The 11,505-nt window shown below is 54.9% G+C and overlaps 1 protein-coding gene across 1 annotated transcript; it reads right to left on the reverse strand.

Annotated features, from left to right (window-relative positions):
• Positions 1 to 4,118: 4,118 nt before the first annotated feature.
• EN1 (engrailed homeobox 1) lies at positions 4,119 to 9,726 on the reverse strand. Its single transcript, XM_020876756.2, has 2 exons — positions 8,292 to 9,726; positions 4,119 to 5,218 (listed from the first exon to the last, which is right to left on the reverse strand). Exons 1-2 carry the CDS (start codon positions 9,178 to 9,180, stop codon positions 4,902 to 4,904), a joined length of 1,206 nt encoding a protein of 401 aa, XP_020732415.2. The 5' UTR covers positions 9,181 to 9,726; the 3' UTR covers positions 4,119 to 4,901.
• Positions 9,727 to 11,505: the final 1,779 nt, after the last annotated feature.

Genomic DNA, 11,505 nt, shown 5'->3' on the forward strand with positions numbered 1-11,505 from the left:
GCAGTCTGGTATGTCTCCAGCCCTGGAAACAATGCCCTGTGCCTACACTGGATAGGAGCGAAGCCCACGAGCTGGGGCATGTAGGTGTGTACTGGACACCAGCAGGTGTACTCCTGGGTCATGTAAAAAAATGTGCCAGAAATTTCTACATGGACCATGGCCATGTGATTGCTCGGAACCCAACTCTGCATGACAGTTCTAGATATCTAGATACTTGTTTGTATATGTGCACATACTTTACATAGGGGTACACGTATTATATATGTGAGTACATTTTTTGTGCATTTGGATGCGCAGAAGTGTGTGCACATGTGCTGTATGTCTGTGTGTGCATGGGTACCACCCACTCAGTGACACTCTTGAGGCCCTTACTGGACTTAGAGGAAATCTGAAGACTTTGCCTCTCACTTCCAGGATGCTCTCACACCCTACCAGGCACTTTCCCTCCCATCCCCCATCCCCAGTGTTTTTTTTATTCCAGAATCCCTGCGGATCCCCTCCAACAATTAAATGACTGGTCTAAATCATTTGGGGAGGAGTGGGGGCTGCTGGAGTCCCCAGTCTTGCCCCTTTCCACAAGTTGCCACAATCCTTTCACCTGGGTTCAGAGTGAGCGAGAAGAGGTCTCAGGTGGGGGTGATGAGGGATGGAGCCATGCTTGGCCACCTCCCTCCAGACAAAGTGAACATGATTTCCAATTTAAGCCATAGTGACATAGAGATTAAATGGGCCCCAGGCTGTGAGGCAAAGCGAGGAGGGGGTCTTCAGGCTCCCCACCCCCTTCCCAGCCTATGCCTGTTGGAAGATGGGGAATGAAGTTTGCCTGTATTGCCAGAGGAATGGCTTTCATGAAGAGGAAAAGCAAGGCTGACCTTTGGAGAAACAGATGGCCACCCCCAGAAAGCCACAGCAGACACCTTCATGGGGCAAGGAGTTTGGGGAGGCCAGTCTCCCTGACCCTGGCCTTGGCCTCAGCTTCTTGGTGTCAACCAAGAGCACCCCTATCCCTGCAGTTAGGCTTTTTCACTGAGGGCACTGGGGCATCTGGAAGCCTTGTCACAGGTGACAGGTGTGGGGGCCAGGTAGGGGGCAGGTTAGTAGACTCTTTCTCTGTGCCTTCAGCAGCCTGGACACACACACACACACACACACACAGCAACTGCTATTGGTGCCCGTACACTCGAAACACATACTTATACCTCCCAAGCCTAAATAAATATATTTATTTATCAGTCAATAGCACCTCTATACAAATGCCCACACGCAATACAACCCACAAACATACAAGCTAACACAGACCTACAACACACTACCATACACCCAAATACCCCTTCTGTAGTCCACCCCCATCCACACCTCCTCCTCCTGACTCTACTGAAGGAATGGGAGTTTTCTGGCAAGAAAACAGAGACCTTTGCCCTCAGAAAGAGCCAAGGATCAATACTGTTTAGACTTGGCTAGTGTGTATTTCCTCCTGGGCTGAGGAAGATTTAAGTTTATGGTTCAATCCAATCTTAAAAAAAAAATAGGTAGAATATAAGGAAGTTGGGATAGCACACTCTAATATTTATTTCGATGCAGCCCCAGACTTTAATACAGGCAGCTGGCTAAGCCAGACCCATAAATCAGAGAAATCAATGCCTGTTTATGATTATTATTACTTTCTTTTTTTAGAGGGGGTGCATGAAAGAAGTCTGACTGGAGTCCTCCTTCCCTAGTCTCTGCCCCAATCAGGAGGAAGGAAAATGGGGATGGGGAATAAAGAGAGAAGATAGGAGAGTCATTCTGGACCATTACTTGAGGACCTCAGCCAGATATCAGAGATAAAGGCAGTTGTAATGAGTAGATGTGACAAAGAGGAAGACACAGGGGGACAGAGGAGCCATGGACCAAATGCTTAAGTTCTCCAAGCTTTAGTTTCCTCCTCTGAGTAAAGAAGAAAATTCTATTTACCTATAGTGATTGGAAGATAAAAGGAGATAAGGGGCCAGAAGTTAAATTACATAATAATGACACATCCATGCAATTTACCAATATAATCCTGGAAAGAGGTGACCACCTCTCTCTCCCCCAGAGGGCTTGGCTTTGATCTCCGGGTACAGATAAAAAGGAGCCTGTAGGAACAGGATACTTCTTGGAGTTACTACTCGAGTTGGCCCCTGACTCCATCTGTGATCTTGAGGGGCACAGGTACCCTAAGAGGCCACACTAAGGAAGGGAGAAGGAGTAGCCGCCCAGTTTCCATGCATTTGGAACAGAAAGATTCTCTGTAGAACTGAGCACCCCAACATCCTATCTGCCTGTGGCCAGATTCCGGAAGGGGTACCCTCAGCCTCAGGTCTCAGCCCCCTAACCCAAAACCCTGGAGAGCTTGAAGATTCCAGGCTCCTCCCCTGCATCCCCACCCCAAGAAAAGCAAAGGATATACTTCCAGTTACCAGAAAACAACTGGCCCCAGGGAAGGGCCCACCTCACTGCTGTCAAGTCTTCACTCAAGGATTGGGAGAGCATCTATTATGTGTAGAGGTTACTCCACACACCCCAAAAAGATGTGAAAGGAATGCAATAAAGCTGGGAACCCATGGCAATGTCGAATGTGCTCAGCAACTCCAGGCCCCTGAACCCCAACCCCCCAAGCCCTTCAACAGGGACTTCAACACCCCCTTGGCTTCCAAGCGCTGACACCTGGCACTGTCATTTCACATCCAGCACAGGCCCAAACCAAGGTGGATTTTTCAAGAAAGGCAGACTGATGGGTCATTCCCACTCTCACAATAATCAATCCTGCAAAAACAACAGGAAAGAAACCCAAGGAAAGAGCACAGAAGCGGGGTTCCCCTACACACACAAACACACCTGCAAACACAAATAAGCACATGTGCACACACTGTGAACTCAGAAATATCCAAGTGTGCATCTAATTACAGAGACATGAACATCCAATCGCATAATGTTCACATATGCAGAAATACACAAAGCCCAGTGGGCACCCAGATGTACCAGTATCCATCTACACATGATCACATATGCACCCGAGTTTTTTGGGACACCTGAATATCTGGTTATATGAGTATAGCTGCATACATCCGTACTACAGAAGAGAAGGAAAAACGTGGAGAACAGAATTTACCATTAAAAAAAAAATCCTGGACCAAAGAAAGATTAGAAGGGACCTCCCCTTTCTCTTCCTAGTCCCTGAATAGTGGGGCCCAGTGGCTACCCAGGAAGGATAGGCCCCAGGGTGTCTGGGGCAAGTGTCCAGACATTTTCCTCTTGGAAATCTGGGGGTTCTGGGGGCCCAGGGGGCTGGTGTTTGTGCCCCATCTTCTGTCAGAAAGCAAGCCAGGCTTTGTTGGGATTGTGAAAAGAACCTTGATTATTAGACTTTGGGCAGGGTCAAGGCAGGCCTGTGTGCGTGGCCGAGATCTTGGCCCCAGAGCAATCCCCGTAGCTGACTGAGGGGCTGCGGCTCCACAGAGCTTCTCCGCATCCGGGCCTCCACTCCGGACTGCCACCATGAGTCCTGCCAAGCTCAGGTGCCACCCTCGACCAGCCCTCTAGACAACCGAATCACTTCTCCTTTGGAAGAGCAGTGAAGTCCAGGCAGGCCGAGGTGGCCCTTGCTTAGGATTCCAGGCAGCCCCTCACCTCTGCCATGCCCCGGGAAGTCCTTCTGCTTCTAAAGGAGAAAACCTCCAACAAGACTGGCATCAGGAAAAAAAAAAAAAAAGACAGAAAAAGAAAAAAAGCAAGCTGGAGCAAGGAGCAGGTTGAACCACAGTATGCTGCAGCCCAGCTGGTCCTGGCTCCGCGGGAAGCAGACCAGCAGCTCCGCAGTGTTTCCGAAGTCAGGACTGGGGTTTCCAGCCTTTGGTCTCCTTTGAATGCGATCAGGGACCAGGCGTGTCCTCCAGACCCTCCAAACCCGGGCCATCCCCGGGTCCGAGCCATCCCTAGCACCGCGCGCTCCTTGCCCCCTGCATTCGTTGTGCGGTGATGGATCCTAAGGCCTGGCTGAGCCTCCGGGCTCAGCGCCCGATGTGCGCCCGCCTTGCGCAGGGCCGCCCCGCGTCTTCGCCCTTCCCCAGCCCGCAAAGAGGAGGGCCGTCAGGCGCTCGTGAGCACAGTGTACACTTTATTTCAGACTACAGGTTTCTGAACATAATAAAATCTTTGGCTTGTAGCGGCGGTTCAGTCTCGCAGTCTGTGGGGTCGTATTTCTCAACAAGTCTCCGGAAAACGAAAGGGTCGGGGGGCAGGACAGACAGACGGACAGAAGGGGCCAGGGAGATGGGGGGAGGGGGAGAGGCGAAGGGCAGACACGCGAGGAAACACACTCTCACGCACACAAAGAAAAGTCCCAGAGAAACGGAGGGCCAGCGATGCGGGACGGGAGGCACCGGAGAAGCAATAACATTCAAAAGAAAACGAAACTGGGCCGGGGGCAGCGAGGCGGAGGCGGGGGATAAAATAATTATAATAATTATAATAATTATAACAATAATAATAAAGGAGATTAATAAAAAGTCCAGCAAATAGAGATCGCTACACATAATTCTTTTCCTTACCTGAAATTAAATATATACAAGGTCGTAAGCTGTTTGGCTAGATAGAGCTTTAAGGAGTTCGTAGTTTTCGTCCCTTATACTGTGAAGAGAGAACTCATCTTATTTTTCGATAGCACCTGTCTGAGTCTTTCTCCCTTTTTAAAAAAAGAAATGTTTCGTTGCAATGTGACTCTCCATCCTGGGAACCTCTTTCTCTCTCTTCTCCCTGTTGCTTTCTTCCTCCTCTACGCTGATTCTTTCTCCCCGGGGCGTGGGGCCCACACGGCGGCGGCCGCGGTGCCAGGAGGGGGCGCGGGCGCGGCGGCCGGACCGCGCTGCCTCTGCCGGCGGCGGCTACTCGCTCTCGTCTTTGTCCTGGACCGTGGTGGTTGAATGGTTGTACAGTCCCTGCGCCATGAGGTGCAGCGCCAGGCCGTTCTTGATGCCCGTGGCTTTCTTGATCTTGGCGCGCTTGTTCTGGAACCAAATCTTGATCTGGGACTCGTTGAGGCTGAGCTCCTGGGCCAGCGTCTGCCGCCGCTGCTCGGTGATGTAGCGGTTCGCCTGGAACTCCGCCTTGAGTCTCTGCAGCTGCTCGGCCGTGAACGCCGTCCTCGGCCGCTTGTCTTCCTTCTCATTCTTCTTCTTCTTCAGCTTCCTGGTGCGGGGACCTGCAGCGGCGGAGGTGGGGACGAGGGGCAAAGGGGAGGGGGCAGAGGGCAGAGGGAGCCGTGAGAATTGCGGAGCGGAGCTAGGGGATCTCGCCCTGCGCTTCTGGGGCGAGAGCAGAGTCTGTGCAGCCCCTCCCGCCCACGAGCCCCTAGATCAATCTGCTGGCTACTGGGGTCGCTGGGTTCCCCTCTGGGAATCCTCTGGGATGCCAGAAGGGTCACAGAGGAAAACTGGCCGGCCGAAGTTGTGTATACACCTCACACCCCAATTCAGAACAGACCCAGCCATGATAGGCTTAAATCATAGAGTCCAAGATGGAAAGATATTTGGAGACCTATCTGGCCCAACCCAGAGTTGGAGGTCAGGGGCCTGCTGTCTTCACAGCCTTGGAATAAAAAGAGGCTCAACATTGGAGTCATGAAGACTGGGCTAGGACTGCCCTGAGGGAATTGCCAGCCTGCAAACTATTTTTCTTCCCCTCCTCAAGAAGCATCTACACCCACACACCTACAATAAGACCACATCTGCTTGTAGCTACTGACTCCAGAAAACAAGGGGATAAGGAGGGCAATCTGAGAGGCTTGCCTAGCTCCAAAACATTCAGCATCTGTTCTCTCTACCTGCTCTTCTTTCCCTCTGGCCTAAAACGAAGCCCCTTATAGAGTCCCAGGAAGACTCTGTCCACCTGCTTCCTGGAAAGCGAAGAAGAGGCCTTTCCCCAGTTGTATGCCTTACTCACATGCCCAGGCCCCTGGGTTCTCTGCTTTGTCCCTTGGATGGTACCAGTAAGAAAGAGGGGACCCTCCCCATCCTACACCCAGTGGCACAGGCAGGTCTCTCTCCCTAGTCCTTAGGATACAGAAGCTGCAATCACAGGATTGAAAACTGAACAACAAAAGCAAGTCAGAGCTGTCTTTCCTGCCCACCTATGGTGATCTGTAAGAAAGCTGCATGCCCCTCCCCACATCCAGGAGCAAAACAGGGGCAGAGGGACAGAAAGGGTGGGACAATCCCGACAAAAATCTGTGCTATGCTCTAAGATGGTTATGGGAAGAGGCCACAGGAAACCTTCCTAGGAAAGTGAAGTGTCCCTCAAAAACTAGTCTGGGAAGAGGGCTGGCTATGAAGTCCAGCGCTGAAGACAGGAAGAAAAAGAAAGGCCTCCACATGCAAGTCTTCTCTAGCATTTACTTTCTGGGCCCTGTCATGGTTATGGGAGCTTCCTGAGCTGAGTGAAGTCCCTGTCAGGCCTGTTAACCTCTAAAATTGTCTGGAAAGAAGGGCCTGCACCGGTATCTCCAAACCTAGTGACAGAGGGGTAAACCAGGCAGCTGGCCTCTGGGGCAGACCAGCGCCAGGGGTCACCAGCTGTCCTGTGACAAGAGTCCAGGCCTGGCCGAGCACCACAACTCAAGACTGGGTTGAGGTTCCTCTCCTTGAACTGCACCTGCAGGATTAGAAACCAGCACCCTGCCTCTCCAGGCTTGTGAGAAGGAAAGCAGCCAAGAACAAAGACAAGGCCCACTCCTGAGCCCGATGCAGAAAGCACTGGAAGGCGGGGTGAGGGGCCAGGAAGGCCTTGGTTTAGCTTAGTAATTAGCTGATCCAGCAGAGGTGGCCCAGGAAATGTGTGCAAACTCGGAAAGCCCCCATTGCGAGATGGGCATCCCTTAGGTTGTTAGAGCCTTGTCGCAGTTGTGTTGTTACTGTATATATGGGTGCCCTCGCAGAGGCATGAACACTTGTAATAAAATCGTAGCCTCCTGGCCAGCCTGAGCCGCACAGCCTGACAGCTCAATCACTCTATCCATCAGGCGAGTCAATCAAAGCAGCTTTTCGGAGGTTCAGGGAGCCCGATGTGTCAATAACGGGGCTCGAGATGGCGGGGGCTGATAGCGCTCATCGATCCGCGCCCGGCCAGCAGCGGTGGGAAGTCAGAGACCAGTCGGAGTGGAGCGCCGCACCGCGACGCCAGCCCGGCCTCCTGCCAGACCCGGGCGCGGAACCCCAGTCGTAGGCCAGAACCCCTGCCGCCCTCCTCGAGGCGCCCATCAGCCTCCTGGGAGCTGAAGTCCCTGGAGGCGGGCAGGCCACAGCCTCCTCTCCAGGGGCCTCGTGGCCGCCCCTGAGTACCTCTCGGCCTGGGGTTCTCCAAGCTCAAAGAGGTATGTGGGGAAAGGGCCAAAGAAAAACTGAGAAAAATGGGCCTATGGCTGGCAGAAATTTGCTAACTGGCAGATGTACGGAAGGAAGGAGTGAAAAAAGGAAGGGGCAGGGCCGGGAGGATGTGCTATGCGGGCCGCGCAGAAGCTGAGGTGGGGGCTGGCTCTCATGCCCTCGGCCCAGATCTCTGGCCTTAGCCTAAGGTGTCTTCTGTCCTCTCCCCCGTTTATGTCAGTTCCAGAGAATCGGGAGCCAGGGGCTCTCGGCACCCGCTGTTTCCGAAACTGCCTTTCCCTGGATTCTACCAGGCGGGTCAGGCCCTTTTGGCTGCCCGGCTGGGGAAAGGAGGACAGCGATAGGCACGTTTCCCTTTCTTCCTGTGTCTCCTTACATCTATCTCTATGCAAATGATCTCTCCGCAGAAAATATCGATACGGTGTTTATGTCTGCAAGGACACAAAGCGAAGATAATTTCTCTAATCAAAGCCTTGCTCAGTTTCGGCCTCCGCAGGATTTCAGACCCAGATCGCTAGGCCCACCTTCCAGCTGATTCTAAAAACCCCTTTCCCTGGAAGAAAAAGCAATGACTGATTGGGTCTTTACTAAGAATAATAAAGAAGTGTTTTAAAAATAAAACACAAAGAAGGCCAGAAGGGCTCGGAGTTAAAAATCGAAGGGTCCCACTCCCTGAACCCTGAGCCGTAACCTCCCAGGCGGTAGTCGCAGAGCCCAGGAGCGGAAAAACTGGGTCTAACACTCGGTAGTGACTGGAATCGATGGTGAAAAGGAGAAAGCAGGCGTGAGAAAAGAACCCTCGGGATCCGGCACGCACGCTCTCCCCAGCCCGGCGGCTGAGAGTTCTACCGGCGTCCGCCGGGCTCACCGCGCCGCCTGGGGCCGGGTACTCACCGGAGGACGGGCGATCGGAGTAGCGCGTGCAGTAGACCCAGGCGGGCCACACGAGGGGTTGCTGCGAGTCAGTTTTCACTACGGGCCCGCCGTTAGCTGAGCCCATGAGCAGGATGGCCGGGTTGCTGTGCTCCGGGTACTTAGCACCCTGCGCACCAGGACTCCCCACGCCGCCTCCGCTGCCACCGCCGCTGTCCGAAGGCTTGGCCGCTGCCGCCGCCGCCGCCGCCGCCGCCACAGCCGCTGCCGCCGCCGCCGCTGCCGCCGCCGCCGGGTTCCCAGCTTTGGACGCGCCCGCGCCGCCGGCGGTGGCTGGCGGGGAGCCGTCGGGTGGGCCACAGTTCCCGTCCGGGGTGCACAGGAGTGAGGCGGCGCCCGGCGCCCTAGTACCCAGCGGGTGGACGGGGTCTCTACCTGAGCCGGTCTGGCCTCTGTCACGCTCGACCCGGCCTCCGCCTGTGCCTCCTCCGGCCGCCGCCGCAGCCACCAGGAGCTGCGGCGGCGGCTGTTCCTTTTTGCAGCCGAAGTCCGGCCTCAGGATGTTGTCGATGAAAAAGTTGGTGGTGCGGTGCAGCTGGGCCGCGGGCTGCGGCTGGTGAGCAGGCGCCGCGAGATGCTGCTGCTGCGGCGGCGGCGGCGGCGGCGGCGGGGGCGGGGGGTGCGGGGGGAGATGCGGGTGGTGGGCCAGGGGCGGCAGGCAGGGCGCCGCGGGCGGCGAGGGGGGCGCGGGCTGCGGGGACACCGGCACGCTGTCTCCATCGCTGCCGCTGCTGCCGCTTGCGCCGGGGCTGAGACTCAGGGTGAGGCTGCCAGGGGCCGCCGCCACCGCCGCCGCCGCGCCGAGGCCCGAGTCGCGTTGACTTTTAGGTTCCGGCTGCTGTTCTTCCATGCTCGGCCGCCCCGCCGCCTCGGCCGCCGCGCCGGCCCCCGCCCCCCCCGCCTCGCTCCCCACCCCACTTTGCCAGCGGCCCGTGGGGGTGCGCGGAGGAAGGAGGCCGGCAAAGCCCCAGCGAAGGCACGGGGCGGGTGCAGGAAAAAGAGCCCAGGCGCCTGGCCTGGATCGCTCGCTCTTATCGAGCAGATCTCGCTGTCTCTCCCTCTCTCTAATTTGTAGACATCCAGATATGGAGACACTTGGCTATTTCTTTTTTCTTTCTGCAACCAGAATCAATGATTTGTTTTAAATGGGGAGTAAGCCACGGCTAAAAAGAAAGGAAAAATAAAAAACAGGAAAGAAAAAAGCAAGAAAAAAATCTCCAAGAATTTTTTTTTCTTAAAGATAAAAAAAAAAAATAGTCTTTAAAGTCTAGCCATCTTCCTAGGCAGTAGTGAGGGGTTTGACTTCCCCGAGTGTCACGCTCAGCTGTGCCCAGAGCGCGAGGCTGGCAGCGCCTTTAATCGCCTTTGCTTTTTTTGCAGGGAGAGCGCGTCTCCGCCAGCGCCGGGGCTGCTTTTTTTTTTTTTTTTTTCAAATCTCTGACAGCTCGGATCTTTGCTCAAACTCTCTCGCTTAAAAAAAAAATCACCCAGGCACACTTTTTGCCTTCAAACCGGAAGCACGTGAGTCAGGGCCGCACGTGTGCGGGGCCAATGGCGAGCCAGGACTCGCGCTGACACCCGGGCCTCGGCCCAATAGGCGCGCGCGGGACTTTGCGGATAAATAATCCGGGGGCGGCGGCCGCGGGCGGAGAGGGGGAGCCGCGGCGCCGGCCCCGTGTGTCCGGCCCGCCCTCCCCTACCCACACCCGAGCCCCTCCCCCTCTTTCAGGCCAGGACCGAGGAAGGGGCAAAGGAGACCAAGAAGGGGTGGATTGCGGGGTGTAGGCAAATAGACAACTCCATAAACAACTTGTTGGAGAAATGCAGGATTATGGGTGCGTCCGTGCAGGCGCAGGATCAGGAGGCAGGGGCATCGGCTCTTTTGGCAACCCCCATGCCTAAGAAACAGCTTTTTATTTTCTCGCTCTGGCTTTTTCTTACTTGTTATTAAGGGTGAAAGAGTGCTATCACTGAGTCTGTGTGTATCTGGTGTGTGTTTGGGGAGTGGGGTGGGGAGAGATGAACCGAGGATGGTCGGAGATGTGAAACAGACCTAGATTTGGCTACTTTCAGTGGAGCGGTTTATTTTTCACAAGTAGCAAACGCCAGAGGCCAGCTGCGCCTCGCTAGGTTTGTAGGTTTGTAGTGCATGTTGGCCGGCCGCACTGCAAGCCCTTCCCGGGGTTTCAGCACCCATGTCCTTCCCTTGCGGGACCTTTGACAACCCCTAGGAGCTGTCCCGCCGCCATTAAGCCAGGTCCAGAGGGCGCGAGAGAGTCCTTTCCTGGCCGCCGGAGTCGAGCGGTCCAGGCATCTTATAGTTGTCCTGAGCCAAGTAAGTCAGGGTGCGGATACCCGCGAGGCCCTGGATTTTGAGCTCAGGGCAACCTCCGTTTTAGATTTCCATGCGAAGTGAAATCTAGCGGATAAAAGTGCTGCACTCTCAGTATTTGCTCTAGCCAGCTGGACAGCGAATTTCCCCCAGTGGCCCAGATTTTCTTGGGATTGTTTCTCAGTCCCAGAAGGCCTCTCACTGTAGCCCTGCATTTTCTTATCAAGTTTTTTTAGGGGAGGAGGGACCGGCAGGGGCTCCTGCCGCTCCCACGCTCACGGAGATCTGTCTTCAGTCGCTGGGCTCTTTTCCGCTGTTTCCTTGTTGAGGCACCCCTAAGTTTTCCCACTGCCAGGGACAAGGTAGGGGAAGGTGAGGCGCTGAACATCGGCGGGGTTTGGTTTGTTTACCGAGCCTCTTTGGAGGGCTGGGCTCCAACTATGTGGTGAAGCGTAGAAAAGCTCAGGCAACTGAGGCCTCCGAGAGGGTGTTATCACGGAGCTCCGGCGAGCATCTAGCCGGGACCGCCATCCTTAACTGGGGCGACGGAGAAAGGAGTTTTTTGAGGATGTTGTCTAACGGAAGCATGCAAAAGAATCCCCCTGTGCCCAGAAAAGTCACAGAGGGTTAGGAAGAGAATAAAACGAAAATGACAATAACCGGAACCCCCGCACTAACCGAAGTTTCTCACAAGGGGCTAGTGGAGAGCGGGGGTTGGTATTGCTAGCTGCATCTCCGGGTCAGCCAAGGGTCTTCCGATGCTCGGGGCTTTCGGAATTCCTAGCTGGACTTTCCCGCGGTTCCGGGGCGGCGAGAACCATTTTCCCGAAGCGCAGCGCTAAA

This window comes from Odocoileus virginianus, chromosome 13 (genome assembly GCF_023699985.2).
Source record: "Odocoileus virginianus isolate 20LAN1187 ecotype Illinois chromosome 13, Ovbor_1.2, whole genome shotgun sequence".
NCBI lineage: Eukaryota > Metazoa > Chordata > Mammalia > Artiodactyla > Cervidae > Odocoileus > Odocoileus virginianus.